Source organism: Molossus molossus, unplaced genomic scaffold (genome assembly GCF_014108415.1).
Source record: "Molossus molossus isolate mMolMol1 unplaced genomic scaffold, mMolMol1.p scaffold_m16_p_21, whole genome shotgun sequence".
In the NCBI taxonomy this organism is placed as follows: Eukaryota; Metazoa; Chordata; class Mammalia; order Chiroptera; family Molossidae; genus Molossus; species Molossus molossus.
In genome coordinates this window covers 4,950,132-4,969,627 of record NW_023425357.1, presented here as the reverse complement: position 1 = coordinate 4,969,627, position 19,496 = coordinate 4,950,132, and the positions used below count along the sequence as shown (strand labels likewise).

Here is a 19,496-nt window from a genome sequence, read left to right as displayed (position 1 = left end):
CTCTCTGGTTCTCGGGCCGGCGCTCTAACCTCTGAGCCACACAGGCCAGGGCGTGATGTCCCATTTTTATGGTCTGCTGTCATGGGACTTCTTGGGTTGGGTTAGGACTCTCAGTATGAGTAGTGGGATGGAGTCCCAAAGCTCAGAGCAAGGGGAAATAGGACAGAAGTGATCAGATTCTCCATGCCTTGAGGCATACACCCCAAATTTTAATACAGATTTTATGAATTTCATTAGGACTCACAAGCAAACAACCCTTTCCTTAAGTGTAGGGAACTCGTTTTGCTCCTGTGTAAATTAGATTTAAGATACGGCTTTATCCCTGAGATGTTGGAGGAGGTCAAGGGCAAAGGTGCCCCACTGGCAGAGTGGCACCCATATCTGCCACCTTCCTAGACTCCAGCAGGTCCCACCTCTGTCTGCAGAGACATTCTTAGGCAGCCCTCCCAAAGTACTGACAAGGTCCTATACTTTTTAGTGCCTTGAAAAAGAAATGGATATTTTCATCTGAGTGGTGTGGTTCAGTGGTTGAGCAATGACCCAAGAGTTCGCTGGTTCGATTCCGGTTAGGACACATGCCCATGTTGTGGGCCCAGTCCTCAGTGGGGAGCATGCAGGAGGCAGCCAATCGATGTTCTCTCTCATTGATGTTTCTATCTCTCCTCACTTTCTCTATAATAAATAAAAGGAAAAAAAAATTTTTTTTTTTAAAGAAACAGATTTTTTCAGAACCCACTGACCCAACTGCTGCAATGCAGGTACTGTGGTTACTGCGTTTCTCTTTCTGCTTTTAAGATTCTCTCTCTGTCTCTAAACTTGGGCAATTTGATGATGATACATCTTGGTGTTGACTTTTTGGGTTCACCTTATTTGAAACCCTGTGCTTCCTAGACTTGTTTGTCTGTTTCCTTCACCAAGTTAGGGAAGTTTTCTGTTATTATTGTTTCCAATAGGTTTTCAATTTCTTGCTCTCTCTCTTCTCCTTCTGGCACCCCCATGATGTGAAAGTTGGTATGCTTGAAGTTGTCCCAGAGGCTCCTTATACTGTCCTAATTTTTTTTTTAATTCTTTTTCCTTTTTGCTGTTTTGATTGGGTGTTTTTGCTTTCTTATATTCCAAATAGATGGTTTACCTCTGGCCTCACCTACTCTACTATTGAGTCTCTGTAATTATTCTTTATTTCAGGTAGTGCATCCTTAAATTCTGACTGATCCTATTTTATGTTGTTGATGTCCTCACTAAGTTCTTTGGAGGTCTCCTTAAGTTCCTTGAAGGTCTCACTAAGTCACTTGAATGTCTCACCAAGATCTTTGAGCAACCTTATAATCTGTTTTCTGACTCTGTATCTAATTGATTGCTAATCTTCATCTTGCTTAGTTATTTACCTGGGGTTTTGTTCTTTTTGTTTATTTGGGACTTTTTTTTGTCTTTTCATTTTGGCTGCTTCCCTGTGATTGTTTCTACGTTTTAGGCAGAGTTGCTATGTCTCCTAGGCTTCGTAGGGTGGCCTACTGTTGCAGGTGTTTTGTAGGATCCAGTGGCACAGTCTCCCTGATCATCCCAGCTGGGCCCTCGAGGTACACTCCTAGTGTGGACTGTACACCCTTCTGTAGTATTTGAGTCTTGATTGCTGTTGGCACGTCAGTGGGAAGGATTTGCTCAGGCTGATGAGCTGCAAGGACTGGCTGTGCTCACTAGCCACTGGAATCTGACTACCTTGGAGGATCATCTGTGTAGGGGCCCACCGTACAGAGCAAGACTTACTTCATCAGGGCTCTGGTACCTCTGAGTCCACCCCCTGAGTATGTCACTTGAGGAGAAGGTTGGGTGGTGGTGTTTCATTGTGGTTTCAAGCTCTCCACTTGTTATGCTGGCTTTGGGGCAAGGTCAGCCTCTGCCTGTGTTTTACCCGGGGCCACCCAGCATAAGATACAAAGTGACCCCTTAATCCTCAGGCAGGATCTTCACAGCTGAAGTATTCCTGCTGATCTTTATCCACCACACGTGGGTGTGGGAGCAGTCCATCCATGCCTCAGCCCCTCCTTCCAGTTTGGGTGTGGCTGCTTCTTTAATTTCATAGTTGTAGGACCTCCATTCAGCTTGATGTCCTCTGGTTCTGAATGATGTTTATTCTGTAGTTTAGTTGTAATTTTGATGTGGTTGTGGGAAGAGGAGTGTACTGTATTTACCTATGCCGCCATCTTGACTGGAAGTTGTTAGCTTGTTTTTTCTTTATGTTGATTTTAGAGAAAGAGAAAGGGAGAGGGAGAGAGAGATAGAAACATAGATAAGAGAGACCATCAATTGGCCACCTCCTGCATGCCCCAAACAGGATTTGGCCTACAACCTGGGCATGTGCCGTGAAAGGGAGAGAGAGGGAATTAAACCCGGCAATCTATTGGTGTACGGGTCGAAGCTCAACCATGGAGCCACACCAGCCTCGCTATTAGCTTGTTTTTGAAGAGTGCCTTGCTTTCAATAAATCCAACAGGTAGATTGATCACCCACCTTCCTCAAAGACATGTTAGAATAATAGTGCTACTGATTCCATTTACAGTCATGGTATGGAAAGGTCAAAAGCCGGGCCCATGTGGCCTAGTGAATTGAGCATCCTCCCATGGACTGAAACATCCCAGTTGGATTTCTGGTCAGGGTACCTGCCTGGCTTGATGGCTCAATCCCAGCTATGAAGGTTTGCAGAAGCAGCCGATCAATGTTTCTCTCTCAAACTGATGGTTCCTTCTCTTTCTAAACACAGAAAAATGGTAATAATAAAAAGAACAGTCAAATATGTATATCCAATCTTGTAATGAAGGCTCATTGGGTGGTTTGTCATTCTGTGAACTAAAACTTTGTGGGTTTGATTCCTAGTCAGGGTACATACCTAGGTTTTGGGTTTGATCTCCAGTTGGGTGCATAAGGGACACAACCCATTGGTGTTTCTCTCTCACATTGAAGTTTCTCTCTCTCTCTCTTAAAATTTAATACAATTAAATTCTCTGGAGAAGATTAAAGAAAAACAAACACAGAAGCCAAAAAAACCGCAGCTCCACTTATGAGATCCCTTTTTTCTTACTCCATTTCACTTTTAATTGTTTTTTTGTTTGTTTGTTTGTTTGTTTGTTTGTTTTTGGAACCAAACCCAGGACTTTCTGGTCTGCAGGCCGACACTCCAACCACTGAGCCAAACCAACCAGGGCATCCATTTCACTTTTAAATAATTCAGAATAATGGGTGAAGCCAGAGTAAGCTTTGAACATAGAGAATTTACCCACTGGACACTTTTCAGGAGATACATAAAAGATGAAGTTTACAATACCAAACCAGCAACAGTCAAAGAATGGAGTGCATAAATTGAAAGAGAATGGTCACAAATACAGAATGAAGTGATTCTTTTTTGATATATATATATTTTAAATTGATATCTTAGTGATAAAAGGAGAGAGAGGGAGAAACATTGATGTGAGAGAGAAACCTCAGTTGGCTGCCTTCTGCACAGCCCCCACTGGGGAAGGAGTCCACAATTCAGGCATGTGCTGTGACTGGGACCTCTCACTCCATGAGATGAAGCTCAATCCAATGAACCACACCTGCTGGACTGAACAAAATGATTCTTAACATTTGCTATCCTATTTTGTGCCTGGACCGAAAAGAGCATCAGTTTGAAAACAGGCGTTGACAAGACTTTAATAATGTCTGTAGATCCTATCCATTTTCAAAATGAAATGTGTCTTAATAAACACTGGCCTTTTCACTATTAAACGTGTGCGTACCTTTTGGGGGGAATTTATATGCCGCAGCCATAGCGTTCTCTGCACTGGCTGCTAAGAAACTTGGCATGCACAGTGCGTGCATCACAAAGTTCTGAAATTTTTCCTATGATTTTGAGAGTGGAAGTGAGAGAGATACTTTTTTTTTTTTTATCCTCACCCGAGGGCATTTTTTCATTTTTTGTTCAGGTAGAGTGGGAGGGAGAGAGAGGAACAGAGAGAGAGAGAGAAACATCAATGTGAAAGGAACACATCGAGTGGCTGCCACCCACACGACCAACCAGGGCCGGGGACAAACTGCAACCGAAGTACGAAGTACGTGCCCTTAGCGGGAACCCAACCCGGGTTTCTCTAGACCGCAGGCTGACGCTCTAACCGCTGACCCAAACCGGCCAGGGCAGAGAGATACTTAAAAATATTTTTATTTTTATTTTTAGAGACAGAGGAAGGGCGAGAGAGAAACCTGGAAGTGAGAGAGAAACATCCATCAGCTACCTCCTGCACACCCTCTACTGGGTTTGGAGGCCACAACTGGGCCATGTGCCCTGACGGGGAATCAAACCAGGGCCTTTCAGTTTGGCTCAACCACTAAGCCAAAAGGACAGAAGAAAGTGAGATAATTTTATAGCTTGTCACATTCCCCCCTTTCCTTGGTTCCTGGCCCCGAAGCCCCACCACAAGCCCCACCACGCTGCCTTCTGTACGGCGGGAAGGTGTCCCAACATGGCGGCCCCCATGGCGCCCCCGCGAGGTGGGCGGGGACACGTTGGCGCCACGCCCCGGAAAGCGCTGCAGGACTTCCTTCCGCCGCCTCGGCGCCTTACTGGCCACGGAGACCTGAGCAGCAGCCGTGCGGAAGTGGAAAGGCTCCCCAACACAACTGTTGCGCTTTCTCTATGGGTCTGGGGAAAACTCAGGTCGGTGTGTGTTTTCCCCCCCGAAGGTTTTTGGTCCCAGTAGAAGTTTGTTTCTCACAGCGGGAGGCGGAGGTGCTGCAGGCGGAGCCTGGAATTATCACCCGTTGGATGGGGAGGGGAGAAACGCCCACTTGGAGCTGGTGCAGAGACCTTGCGTGGCCCTGGCTGGAGTGCCTGCTCAGCCCACTGAGCGAACTGCTGGGCACGGGCGGGTTGCGGGTTCGATCCCCAGGTTGAAGCCTTGAGCCCCGGTGTCTGGGATGCGGGGAGGCTGACCAGGCTCCCTCCCGGGTAGTGGAGAGACCTGTACCTCTGGAGCTCTGTGCTCTGTGATGAGAATTGTCATTGTGCCTCTCGTGTGGAATGAGCCTGATCAGCTCCTGGTTGGACGTGACCTCTCTCGGACCTCGCCTGGTCTCCACACTCAGCCTGGTTGGTCAGCGTGGGGTGGAGGCACAGCCCTGCCTGGCGCAGGGCCTTCTCTGTGGCGTTCAGTCTTATGTTCTGTCCGGCTGTACAAGCGAAAGAGCACGGGAAAACATAAAGCTTTTGGTTTCCTGTTTGCCGCAGTTGTACATATTGTATAATAGGGTTTTTTTGTTTTCTTTTATTTTAGTTTTTGTCTTGTATAACTTTGCATAATTTGTTTAAAGATGTGGGCATATCTCAGCTCTGGACCCAGCTCTTTAAGGCTGCCTGACTGTGTGGCAGGGATTGCAGGAACTTCCCAGTAGCTGCCCACAGATTTTAACTGGAGGAACATCCCTGCTCCCTCTCATGGTATCAGCCGTCCAAACACTTACCTAATGAAAAAAACAGGGATGAGGGCTCCCGTTTGCGTGTGTGATCTGTTCTGTCAGAGAGCTCTCCCAGTCCCTGCCCGTCTGTGATGGAACTTTGGTTTCGGACATTCTTTGTTGCTGTCCTATCTGTTAGTGACCTGGTTTGCTCAGTGCTGTTTTATGAACACAGGGAATCCTCCGTCTCTGCTGTGTGGACATTGTGCCAACCAGACCCTGAGAGGGTCACTGTCCTGTGGGGGTTGGTAGTGACACTGTGGGTATTGGGGTCAGGAGCACTGCAGCATCCGGTCCCAGAGGAAACGTACCCCTTGTGGAATATTCTCCTGAGCCCACGGGTTCTGACCCTGGTGTGGACAGAAGTGCTGCCCCGTACTGAACCTGCACAGCTCAGGGGCGCCTGCAGGGCTCGGCGGTCTTCCCCACCCAGAGGCCAAAACTCTCCCTGTCGGATGGTCTGAAGTGAGAACTGCTAACCAACCGCCAGTCACAAGCGTAGTCATGTCCTCCCTGGTATCTACTTTGACAGAGGTCAGTCTCTCCCTTCTTGAGCCTGTCTATTGTCTTTCTGCATCTAGGATAACATACCTTTGGACTATTAGGGAATTTTCCTTTTTTAGAGATCCCCTCTAGCACAACTTCACACCATAGTAGGAGACCAAAGAGCCCACAATTGCTATTGTTAATGTTTTAAACTTTAACTGCTAACTGTTCTACAACTGCCCATTTAAAGGAAATATGTACATATTTTTTTTTATCCAATCCCAGAGATTTTCATGCTTTCCTTCCCCTCACCCCCCACTTTCAATCTATTACCAATGGATTGGATGTAATCTATGTCTTATCCTTTGATTCTAATGTAGAAAAAAGTTTCAAAACTTCCATTTTCCAGAGCATGATGCAATCCATTGTCGTTTTGCTTCTTAGTAATTGTCGTCAGCTGGGCTCAAATAAACCTATAAAAATTCTCCACAGGTTTGGACATTTCTCACAACGACAGCAGAAGCAGTTGCATCATGTGAAGCAAGGAAAACTTCCCTGGAGAATTATCAGCATTTCCAGGGACTGAACTGAGGACAGATTTCTAAACAGAAACCTAGAGCTGACCAGAAACTCAGCGAGCTAGAGCTTTCCCGCTGCCTGCTCCTGTCAGAGAGCAGAAGAAAATGCCGCAGGCTCAGGTGACTTTCTTTTGTTTTTAATCCTTCTCAGGGATATTTTTTGCATTGAATTTTAGAGAGGGTGGAATGGAAGTAGAGGGGTAGCGGAGAGAGGCAGTGAGAGAATCATAGATGAGGCAGACACACAACCATTGCTTGGCTCTCAGAAACACCGCGACAGGGGCTGTGATCTTAACTGCAACCCAGGAACTCTCCCTTGACTAGAAATGAAACTCCTGAACCTTCTGTTCTCGGGCCAGGGCTTGTTTGTTTCATTCTTTCCTTTTATTACTAATGACTTTGTAAGTGCCTATAAAAAATCACCCGTGTTAGTCTGGAAAGTATGCATATCCATATAAATGTATTTCTTTTCTGTCTCTAAAATCTATGAATTTGAATATATTAAAGATGTTTCTAGGTTATCAAGAACATTTATCTTTTTCGCATTATAGTGACATCTAATGGGGTGAATTTATGGATGACTGCATGTAAAATTCCAAATAATATTTTACTAGGCATGTGTCTGTTCAATTAAATATTAAAATAAAACACCACTTGCTGTATGCAGTGTTTAAAGTGAAAATGAGCAAGAAAACGAACATTTCTTCCATGTCATTTGAAGGACATCCTGTAATAAACAGCATGGTGGTGTTACAGGAATCCCTGACATTTCACGATGTGGCCGTGGACTTCACCTGGGAGGAGTGGCAGCTGCTGAACCCCGATGAGAAGAACCTGTACAGGGACGTGATGTTGGAGAACTACAGCAACCTGGTGTCATTGGGTGAGAACAGCTCCTTGTATCACCACCAAGCACCACCCTGTCAGTGGCTTTTTCTTTCTCACCTGCTTAACTCTTCAGAATAACTGCCTTCCCCTCAGAGTGTGCAATCTCAGGTCGTTCTCTTGCCCCAGGCAGGAGGGTATAGTGTTCCTTTCCCCTCCTTGGCAGACTGCAGCCCCATTCAATATGTCTAAATCTTCTGTCATTTTTCTTGAGCAGGGTATGAAGCCAGCAAACCAGACACGCTCTCCAAGTTGGAACGAGGGGAAGAACCATGGACAGCACAGGATGAGCTCCATCTAGTCTGTGCAGGTGAGTGAAGGAGACTCAACAGGTGGGTGGCCGGGAAGGCACATTCTAGTCAGAGTAGGTGTCAGAGTCGTGGCAGTGAAAACTCACCCCACCCTCCGTGGACAAGAACCCTGTTTCTTTGTAGAAGTTTAGAGGAAAACATACATTTTTTTTCTCTTCTGAGCTCTGACCTTGACTTATTTTATCTCTGTCTCCTTTTTTATTTACCCTGGCCGGTTTGGCTCAGCAGTTAGAGTGTCAGCCTGTGGCCAATGAGTTGTGGGTTCTTTTCTGATCAAGAACAGGTATCTTGGTTGCTGTTCATCCCCAGACCTGGTCGGGGTCATGTGGAAGGAAACAAGTCAATGTGTCCCTCTTGTGTCAATTTTTCTCTCTCCCTCTCCTTCCCTCTGACTCTATTTGAACATAAATAGAAAAAAACATCCTCTGGTGGTGATTACACTTGATCTTAGCCAAAAGGCTGAGAAGTGATCCTCCGGTGATGATTAAAACAAAATATTTTTAAATACATCTTGTTTTTGTTTATATTGTTTTTACCCATTTAGGGTTCTCAGATCATCCCCATCTTTGTCTAGAGTCACAGTGTGTCTGCCTGTGTTACCACCTCTCTTGCTATAAATTACACTTTCCAAGGCTCTCTGGCAAGACTGAAGTTTGAATTCATCACCTTTTGTTTTACTACTGGGTTTTCCTGGCTTCTTAGGAAATAGTGATTTTCCTACTTAACATCTAATCCCATCTTGGATACTGTGTCCCCGAGATGACCTGGTTTTCGTGGTGCATTTATTTCATTTTTTACCCCCTGCCCCAAAGTTCTTCATACTCAGTTCTCATCATTGTAAAATGTTTTCTCCATTTCCATAAGTTAAACTTTTCCTGTACTGTTACAGTCATGGTTACAATTTGTAACAGTAAAACATGCAGATGTTGTATGAAGTGGACTCCCAAGTTGATTTCTCCATTGAGATTGTCTAAGGCAGCCCGGCCGGTGTGGCTCAGTGGTTGAGCATCGAACTGTGCACCAAGAAATTGCCAGTTTGATTTCCAGTCAGGGCAGATGCTCAAGTTGTGGGCTAAATTCCCAGTGGGGGGTATGCAGGAGGTGGCCAGTTGATGTTCTCTCCATGGTTTTTTTTTTTTGGATTCTTACCTGAGGACATTTTTACATTAATTTTCATATAGAGCTGGAGGGAGAGAGGGAGAAAGAGAGACAGAGAGAAACATCAATGTGAGAGAGACACATTGATTGGCTGCCACCCATTCCACCCCAACCAGGGCCGGGGATGAACTACAACCGAAGTACATGCCCTTGGCCGAAATCGAACTCTGGACTCTCTGGTTCATGGGCGACACTCTTACCCTGAGCTGGCCAGGGCTTTATTGATGTCTCTAGCTCTGTCTTCTTCTCCCTTCCTCTGTCTCTAAATTCAATAAAGAAAAGAAAAAGATTGTCTAACGTAGGCATTCTTCCTACCTAATTTACTCATCATCATGGGAACCTGACCCTTGCTCTCCTTTTCTGTGTGAGAGCAGGAATCACTTTTTTCATCCTTTTGAAAATTACTTTCTCTTCTTTAAAATCTTGTCCATTCTGGCATCAGCTGGAATATTCCCAACATGCTGAGCTTCCTTTTAAAATGTTTCTACTGTTCATTTGATGAACAGGAAAGATCTTATGTTACAGCAGATCCAGGCCAAACGAAGTCATAGCTTATGTCTGCTTCCACTGACTTTCTTTCTAGTTTTCCTAAGTCAGATTTTGTTTCATTCTTACATGTTATAGCTACATTTATTATCCTAAAGCATTTGTTTCACATCCTGTGCTTAATACTTTTACTCACATTTAATTCATATACCATGGAATTTGCCCATTAAAATTATATATTTAGTTGGTTTTCTATATATTCATAGGGTTCTTCAACCATCTCCACAATCAATTTTGGAATATTTGTATGTACGTATTCTCATCGTGGTCTTGTTTCCCAAAGCTTTGTAGTGGTGAAATTGCAAAGACTGAAACCTCCAACTCTTATCTTTCCTCTGAAGATCCTTCTGACTTCTGGATTCCTATATTTTTACTTGAAAATTATAGTCAGCTTGTGAATTTCTGTAAAAATGCTTAGATTTTGATAGTGATTTCATTGATTCTATTTCCTTTGTGTAGTTATTCCTTTTAATCCATATTATACATCTTAATCCAGAATCATTAGGTGCTTTTTTATTACTCAGGGTTTAATTGTTTTGAACTTCACTTTGTAAATTTCAGAATAAAAATTTTACCCTTCCCTTTCTTCACTATATGCCTAAGTATGATATTCTTTCTTTTTCTTTATGTTGTAAATGGAATTTGGAATTGTTTTCTTGATTGTGTTTCCCAATGATTCTATGCCCAAATATTAAAATGAAATAAATTAGTTTCTCATTATATTCTGATGACACTTGGTCCCAGGTGTCCTGTCTAATGAAACTGCAGTGTGCCTTTTAGTGATTTTCATGGTATGTTATCCTGCTTAGAGAGTTTTCATCCTCTTCCTACACATTTCTTAATGTGTCCATACCTGTAATTGCCTTCTGCAATTGAGGTGATCCCTTCATGCCTTTAAACTTGCCTTAATATAGCTAATATTTGAAAGTAACAGCAGTACAAAAGAATTAATCAACCTTGTTCTTACTCATCTCATTATTTTCCTTCTCAATGGATGTACTACATAACCTAATAAATGTATATTTTTCTTTATTCCTCACCCAAGGATATTTTTCTATTTATCATTAGGTAAATACATGACCCTACCAGGGCCGGGGACAAACTGCAAGCAAAGTATGTGCCCTTGACCGGTATCGAACCCACAACTCATGGATTCGTGGATTGACGCTCTAACCACTGAGTTAAACCTACCAGGCCATAAATGTATATTTTATTTTATTTTATTTTATTTTTTTGTTCAGGTAGAGTAGGGGGGAGAGAGAGGAACAGAGAGAGAGAGAGAAACATCGATATGAAAGGGACACATCGAGTGGCTGCCACCCGCACAACCGACCAGGGCCGGGGACAAACTGCAACCGAGGTACATGCCCTTAGCGGGAACCGAACCCGGGTCTCTCAGGACCGCAGGCCGACTCTCTAACCGCTGAGCCAAACCAGCCAGGGCCATAAATGTATATTTTAAAGTAAAAACTGCTGTAAGGCCCTGGCCGGTTTGGCTCTGCGGTTAAAGCGTCGGCCTGCGGTCCTGAGAGACCCGGGTTCGGTTCCCGCTAAGGGCGCATACCTTGGTTGCAGTTTGTCCCCGGCTCTGGTTAGTCGTGCGGGTGGCAGCCACTCGATGTGTCCCTTTCACATCGATGTCTCTCTCTCTCTCTCTCTCTGTTCCTCTCTCTCCCTCCCACTCTACCTGAACAAAAAAATGGAAAAATGTCCTCGGGTGAGGATAAAAAAAAAAAAAAACTGCTGTAAGAAAAATAAGCAGTGAAAGGCTGGCTATTTGTCCCAGAACCGCGCTTTGAGGAGTGGAAATGGTTGTCTGAGAAGGTGCCTCTGGGCACATAGATGACGGATGTTAGTCACCTCCCTGGAGTTTTTCAATGTGAGCCTATGCTATGTGCAGTAGAAATAGCTGAATGTGTAATGTGTGTGAGGAAGGTCCAGAAAGCTTGTCTGGATGAGTGAAGTGAGCAGATGGGAAAAGGACAGGAGGTGAGGACAATGGAGTGGTGGCTGGGGTTCTGAGATACAGGCCACACATCATCTCTTGAAGCCATTTAAGATCTTGTTGTCATTTCAAATGAATTGAGAATCAGGAAACGTGTTCGAGTAGAAAAATGGCATTATTTAGCTAATTTCTTAAAAGGCCCATTTTGCCTGCAATGTAGAAGGTCAGGGAGGACAAGGTACTGTTATAGTTATGATTACAATTAGTAAGAGTAAAACATGCAGATTGAAATTATGAAAAGTGATCTAGGAAAGAATCCAGGAGTGACATGAAAGGAGCCACATTGCCCACCCAATCAAACCAGTTTCTTAAAAGTATCTAAAGTTAAGAGACAAGAAGCAAAAATAGCGGAGGTCGTCTCCTATTTCCCTTAAAGCAAACCGTCACATTGTGGAAGGGTCACCCATGGAAACAGAGCCTCAGTCCCACAACCTCAGGAATGGAAATCTGCCCATAACCAGGGAGCTTGGAAGAGGTCCCCTGCTCCAGATAAGGCCACACCTGTGACTCACACCTTCCCCCAATCTTGAGTCTCTGAGAAAGGGACCCAGTTTAGCTATGCTGAACTTCTGACCTGTAGAAACAGATAATAAATGTGTGTTGTCTTTTAAAAAATTTTGAATTTTCCCAGTGATGATGTTTGACACCACATGTGAAAGATGGTTAACCAGGGAAGCCGACCCAGGTGGTGCCTGTAGTCCTGACAATTCAATAGATTACAGTGTTGCCCAAAGCCTCTGCCACACACACAAAAGGCATCCACATAAATAACATTGTTGCCATAAATGATCTGGTATGGCATAAATATTCCAATAATCAGTCAGGGCCAGTCCTTGCTTTGGCATGTACAGGGACAGTGTGACCCATGCCTGCTGGGTTAACACTTGACCACGTGTCATCCACCTGTATGTAGGAACATAAGAGAGTATATTCCAGCGAGACAATTCATTGAGGTCTTGATTGCAGAAACTTTTGTCTGAATTGGAGATTTGTGCTTTAGGAGAGTTAACTCGTCTCCAGAATGAAGAAAAATAGCAACCTTTTGAAACATGATAACTCTCAGTGGTCTTTGATCCTTATCTGGAAATCAGATGGTGAGGATCCACATTCTTACTCACCATGTGTTTCTTCTATACACCTGGGTCTGCAGGTGTGCACCTGATCACAGTACTCCATGTTTGCTTGTCTTTGGTTTTACTGAATTCCAGAACTTTGTATGTTCTTTTTCCTTTTATTCTCTATGATTCAAAACACAGTCTCATTTACGAGTCTTTCTTGGAAGAATTCTGTGTTGTTGGGATACACACTTCTGTTTTCAGATAAGACATTTTTGTTGTTAATCCTCATGCGAGGACATTTTTCCATTGGTTTTTATTTTATTTATTTTTGTTACAGATGTTTCCCTTATTTCCCCAATTGACACTCTCCTCCCCATCCAGCCCCCTCCCACATTGTTGTCTATGTCCATTGTTTATACAAGTTCATTGGTTTATCTCTTCCGGACCCCTGACCCCCCACTTTTGAGGTTTGTCAGTCTGTACCCTACTTCTATGCTACGGAGACTATTTTATTCATCAGGTCATTTTGTACACTATATTTCACAAATAAGTGAGATCATCTGATATTGTCTTTCTTTGATTGGCTTATTTCTCTTAGCATTATACTCTTCAGGTCCCTCCATGACATCTCAAAGGATAAGAGATCTTTCTTTCTTACAGCTGCATAGTATTCCATTGTATATATATGTATACCATAACTTTTTTTATCCATTCATCTATTGATGGACACTTGGGCTGTTTCCAGATCTTAGCAATTGTACTTAGCAATTGTATATAGTGCTATGAACGTAGGGGTACATATATTCTTAAATTTATTAAATTTATTTAAATAAATTTAGTGTATTAAATTTAGGATATAGTCCTAGAAGCGGGATAACTGGGTCAAATGGCAGATCAATTTTTTTTAATTTTGGGAGAAAACACCATATTGTTTTCCATAGTGACTGCACCAGTCAGCATGTCCACCAGCAGTGTACTAGAGTCCCCTTTTCTCCACACGCTGGCCAGCACTTGTTGTGTGAATGACTTGTTGATGGCTGCCATTTTGATAGGTGTGAAGTGATACCTCGTAGTTGTTTTAATTTGCCTCTCTCTGATGATTAGTGATGTTGAGCATTTTTTCATATGTCTCTTGGCCATTTGTATGTCCTGTTTGGAGAGGTGTCTATTTAGATCCTCTGCCCATTTTAATTGGATTTTATCATCCTTTTGTTGAGTTGTATGAGTACTCTATATTTTGGAGATTAACCCTTTATCTGATGTATCGTTGGCAGTTATCCTCTCCCATACAGTGGATTCCCTTTCCATTTTGATGTCTGAAATTTTGTTGCCTACATTTTTTTCTAGGATTTTTATGGATTCACAAGTCTCATTTAAGTCTTTTATCTATTTTGAGTTTATGCTTGTACGTGGTGTAAGTTGGAATAGCTTCATTTTTGTTTGTGTAGCTGTCCAATTTTCCAACACCATTTATTAAAGAGAGTGTCTTTACTCCATTGTATGCTCTTGCCACCTTTGTCAAATTTTAATTGAGCATAGTGTCTTGGGTCAATTTCTGGGTTCTCTTTTTTTTTTTCCTGCATTGATTTTAGAGACAGGAAGGGAGAGGGAGAGAGAGAGAGAGAGAGAGAGAAACATCAATGAGAGAGAACATTGATTGGACACCTACTGCATGCCCCCTACTGGGGATTGGGCCACAATCTGGGCATGTGTCCTGACAAGGAATTGAACCAGCGACCTTTTGGTGCATGGGTCAATCTTCAACCACTGAGCCACACTGCCAGACCTGGGTTCTCTGTTTGTTCCAATGATCTATATGCCTGTTCTTGTGCCAATATCAAGCTGTTTTCATTACAGTGACTTTGTAGTATAATTCAATATCCATTATAGCAATTCCTTCTGCTTTTTTCTTTTTCAAGGTTGCTGTGGCTATTCAGGGTCTTTTTTGGTTCCATATAAACGATTGGAATATTTGTTCTACATCTGTGAGGTATATACACACTTCTATTTTCAGATAAGACTTATTTTTGATGTTAATTGTCATACAAGGATATTTTTTCATTGATATTTAATAGAGATAGGGTAGAGGGAGAGAAACATCAAGATGAGAGAGACACTTGGATTGGTTGTATCCTGCTTGACCCCAACTTAATTGGGATGGGGCACTGAACCTGCAACCCAGGTAGGTGCCCTTGAACAGGAATAGAACATTCTAACCACTGAGTCAAACTGACCAGGACTCATGTAAGATATTTTTTATGATTTATACGTTCCACCAGTGTATTCATGTGTATACTTAGATATTTAATAATCATATTAAACTTTGTTTAAAAAAAAACAAACAAAACAAAGCAAAACAACACAGAATCAGATCAGATCTTGTTCAACTTAAAACACAGATGTGTTAGATCTTTTTTTTTTTTTTTTTGTATTTTGTATAGCTTTATTGTGATATATTTCACATACCATAAAATTCATCCATTAAAATGTACAGTTCAGCCTCATCCAGTGTGGCTCAGTGGATTGAGCGTCATCCCATGGACTGAGAGGTTCCCAGTTCGATTCCTGGTCAGGGCACATCCCTGGGTTGTGGGCTCCATCTCCAATGCGTGATGTGCAGGAAACAGCTGATTGACATTTCTCTCTCTCTCATATTGATGTTTCTATATCTTTCTCCCTTTCTTTCCCTCAGTCTGGATGTAGCTGCTTTTTTTTTTTAATTCCGTAGTTGTACGACTTCCATTCAGCTTGATTTCAGGCGGTTTTGAATGATGGTTGTTCTGTAGTTTAGTTGTAACTTTGAGGTGGTTGTGGGAGGACGCGATACCGCGTTTACCTACGCCGCCATCTTGACCGGAAGTTCCTGATGTGTTAGATCTTGTTAAGAGTTTGTATAGAACTCTATTCCCTAGGCCCTTTTTCCTTTTTCATGGGTCAGTGTGTTGAGCTGAAAGGTGAGCCTTCTAATCAATTAGTGTCTCTGGTGACTAGTTCCATCCTGAAGTTGTGTAGAATCCCCGTGCTACCATCCATTAGCTTAAACTCACCTTTACTAGTAAATTTTTTTTTTTAATGTATAACAATAGATACTCATATTACTTAGGGTATTACAATATTTTAACAAGTTTAGTTTCTGGGCAGAAACCAGTTATGTTTGGTATTTTACAATATAGATTGTCACTAAATAGTTACCTCACATGAAGGCATTTTGTAAAAAATGTTTCTATTTCAAACTAAGATTAGGAGAGATTTCAAAGTGAATTACTGTTGTCTTCTTTCCTAGAATGCAAGAGACATGATGATCCGCTACAGTGTCACCTGCAGTTTGGAAACATTCAGAAGAGTGCGCAGATATGCTGTGAACGTAACCTGTGTCTAAATATTGTTAATTGTATTGAAGGTCATTTCCTATTAAAGAAAAATTGTAATATTTTTGAGACACCTGAAAAACCCTTAAAGTCAACATTAAGTTTAGAAAGCCAAAACAGAAGCTGTCACTTATCTAATTTTGTTGAGTTGAATGGACATGGAACATGCTTTCTTCATGGCAACGGTGAACAATGTTGTACTGAAATTACATTACCTCTCAGTATGAAAAGCAATAATAAGACCCAGGTCATTCAGCAAAAGAGAACTCACAATGTAGAGAAAACCTATGCATGCAATGAATGTGGGAAGGCCTTCAGCAAGATGTCTGTTCTCACTCAACATGATAGAGTTCACAGTGAAGAGAATCCTTGCAGATGTAGTCTGTGTGGGAAAGGCTTCTCCATGAAAAACTGGCTCTCTGAACATCATAAAATTCATGCAGGACTAAAACAATATGAGTGCACTGAATGTGAGAAAACCTTCCCGGAGAAATTAGAGTTGAATATACATCAGAAAACTCACATGGCAGAGAAACCTAATACAGGTACTGAGTGTGGGAAAACATTCCTCCAAAGGCCTCAGCTCACTTGTTATCAGCACACTCACAAAGGAGAGAAATCTTTTATCTGTAGTGAATGTGGAAAAGGCTTCCCAGTGAAGACCAAGCTGATTGTCCATCAACGGACTCATACAGGAGAGAAACCTTATATCTGTAGTGAATGTGGGAAAGGTTTTACAAGAAAGAGCTATCTTATTATACATCAGCGATCTCACACAGGAGAGAAACCCTATGTTTGCAGTGAATGTGGAAAAGGGTTCCCAGAGAAGGTGCAGCTGGTTTTACATCAACGGAATCATACAGGAGAGAGACCTTATATCTGTACTGAATGTGGGAAAGGCTACATCTTGAAGAAATCTCTGATTGTACATCAGCGATCTCACACAGGAGAGAAGCCTTATATCTGTAGTGAATGTGGGAAAGGTTTTACCAGGAAGAGCTATGTGATTGTACATCAGCGATCTCACACAGGAGAGAAACCCTATGTATGCAGTCAATGTGGAAAAGGCTTCCCAGTGAAGAGCAAGCTGATTTTACATCAAAGGACTCATACCGGAGAGAAACCTTATATCTGTAGTGAATGTGGGAAAGGTTTCATTGTGAAGAAATCTCTGATTGTACATCAGCGATCTCACACTGGAGAGAAACCTTTTATCTGTGATGAATGTGGGAAAGGTTTTACTGTGAAGATATCTCTGATTGTGCATCAGCGATCTCACACTGGAGAGAAACCCTATGTATGTGGTGAATGTGGAAAAGGATTCCCAGAGAAGACCAAGCTGGTTTTACATCAACGGATTCATACAGGAGAAAAACCTTATATCTGTAGTGAATGTGGGAAAGGTTTCATTGTGAAGAAATCTCTGATTGTACATCAGCGATCTCACACTGGAGAGAAACCCTATGTATGTGGTGAATGTGGAAAAGGATTCCCAGAGAAGACCAAGCTGGTTTTACATCAACGAACTCATACAGGAGAGAAACCTTATATCTGTAGTGAATGTGGGCAAGGTTTTATTGTGAGGAAATCTTTGATTGTACATAAACAATTTCACACAGGAGAGAAACCTTGTATGTATAGTAATTGTGGGGAAAGTTTTACCACCTTGTATGTATAGTAATTGTGGGGAAAGTTTTACCACTAAGAGCTGTCTGATTGTGCTGTAGCAATCTCACAGAGCAGAGAAACCCTTCGTATGCAGTGAATGTGGAAAAGGCTTCTCAGTGAAGACCAAGCTGGTTTTACATCAACAGAGTCATACAGGAGAAAAACCTTTCATCTGTAGTGAATGTGGGAAAGATTTCAAAGCAAAGTATCATCTGATCACACATCAGCAAATACAAGTAAGAAGCCCTATGTATGTAGGATATGTGAAAAAACCTTTACCATGAAGACTGATCTCACGTTACATCAGCAAAGTCATACTTAGGAGAAACCATATATGTGCATTCAATGTCAGAAAGACCTTACCTTGAAGTGTAATCTCAGTGTACATCTGGCAAATTCATACAGGAGGGAAAGTTTCAATATGCAACAAAAATGGCTATGGCCTGATTGGGAAAAGCATGCTTATTACACATCTGTGAATTTATATTAAGAGAAATTATATATTAGAAATGCATGTGGAGAGGGCTTCACAATTACTCTGGGAGTACATCAGTGAACTCATAGTACAGAAAATTTGAACAAATATGTGAATATTGTGAAGGGTTCAAGAAGAAGGCATGCCTCCACAACATGAGAGATTTCACTGCGAATAGGCTTTTTTTGCATATACTGATTGTGAAAATTTTTCATTACCCAAAATTGATCTCATTACCCAGCAGAGAATGTACAGAGGAGAGAAACCCTATGATGGGATGATTGTGGGAAAGTCTTCACTACAAAGTCAGGACTCAATGTTTATCTGAGAAAATGTACAAGAATGAGGCCTTGTGGGTGTAGTAATTTTGGGAAAGCTTTGGACCACTTGTGAATCCTTCTGAAACAAGAGAATTTATAGTTCATCCCTTTGGGGTAACCTCATTGCCCGTAGTAGGTCCTTAAAATAATAATGTGCAGTGAAGAATAATATTGTGCAAAGAATGTGGTACTGTGTTTACTGATCAACTCCTTTGTATTTTATATCAATGAAAGTATTTACAAAACAGCTCTTATACAGTCACCCTTGATGAAGATATTTGAGGACATTGTATGTCTGAAAATTGTCTATTGAGGTAAATCCTATAAATTTGACAGAGGAAATTGTCTATTGAGGTAAATCCTATAAATTTGACAGAGGTGGGAACCCTTTAGTGGAAGTAGACCTTATCATATAATCATGAGGAAACATGAATGAAGGATTAGTTCTAATTGTAAGAAAGCATCTCCTTAATAGTAGATGTCACTTCTATAAATATTTTTCTCTGGCAGGAAATATGTTGTGGTTTTCAGGTATTTATGTTGCATTATTATTTTTCTGTAAATTCATGAGAAATAACTAATGAACACATGTAATTGTGTAGTCTTTAGCAAAGCCTCAGATAACTATGAAGGAAAGAAGCCTTGAATAAAAAAGCATTCTGTCTCAAGTCTGAACAGATAATGCACCTCACAAGACATTGGGGACAGGATACCTTCATCCTATTTCTACTTGGCATTGATTTTATAAATTTTAAATAGTGGCAGTAACTCCCTTCATAGATTACATTTTAATATGTACAACACAATTGTGCACTACCTATTTCATTATGTAGTAATTTTTGCATTTCTTTAGTTCTAAGTTTGAATTATTTCCGAATACTTCAAGTTCTTCAAAATGAAATGAAATGTGTTTGTTTTATGAGGATAAGAACACATTTATCTTAACCAAGTTTATGAAGAGCATCGAGTGGTTTATAAAATTAATATATATGTTTTTTATTAATTTTCATCTTTTAATAAGTTTAAAATCACACAAACTGACATTTTCTAGAGGTTTCTTAATGTCGTTCAGGTAGCTACTCCAAAAGGTAAAATCTTACAAGGACACAGTAGATTATCAAATAGAGGAAAGAGACATTGTTACAGTGCAGTTC

General features: G+C 41.6%; 3 protein-coding genes across 7 annotated transcripts in view; all 3 read left to right on the top strand.

Annotated features, from left to right (window-relative positions):
• LOC118638304 (zinc finger protein 615-like) overlaps nt 1-19,496 on the top strand; it is a 279,374-nt gene that overhangs the window by 188,529 nt on the left and 71,349 nt on the right. The window lies entirely within an intron of this gene.
• Nucleotides 4,599-19,496, top strand: part of LOC118638283 (zinc finger protein 615-like) — a 150,100-nt gene continuing 135,202 nt past the window's right edge. For 3 of the 5 annotated variants that reach the window (XR_004961083.1, XM_036273989.1, XM_036273993.1), the window contains exons 1-3: nt 4,599-4,687; nt 6,463-6,668; nt 7,305-7,431. Coding sequence is in view for 3 of the 5 variants with exons in the window: in XM_036273989.1 (XP_036129882.1) it covers nt 6,654-6,668; nt 7,305-7,431 (142 nt within the window). In the remaining 2 variants the exon portion in view is untranslated. Of the gene's footprint in view, nt 4,688-6,462; nt 6,669-7,304; nt 7,432-7,650; nt 7,744-19,496 lie in introns of those variants that run through there. The other 2 variants (XM_036273991.1, XM_036273985.1) reach the window with 2 other exon arrangements.
• On the top strand, nt 15,441-18,866 carry LOC118638734 (zinc finger protein 615-like). Its single transcript, XM_036274871.1, has 2 exons — nt 15,441-15,465; nt 15,795-18,866. The coding sequence occupies exons 1-2, from the start codon at nt 15,441-15,443 to the stop codon at nt 17,555-17,557; spliced, it is 1,788 nt and encodes a 595-aa protein (XP_036130764.1). The 3' UTR covers nt 17,558-18,866.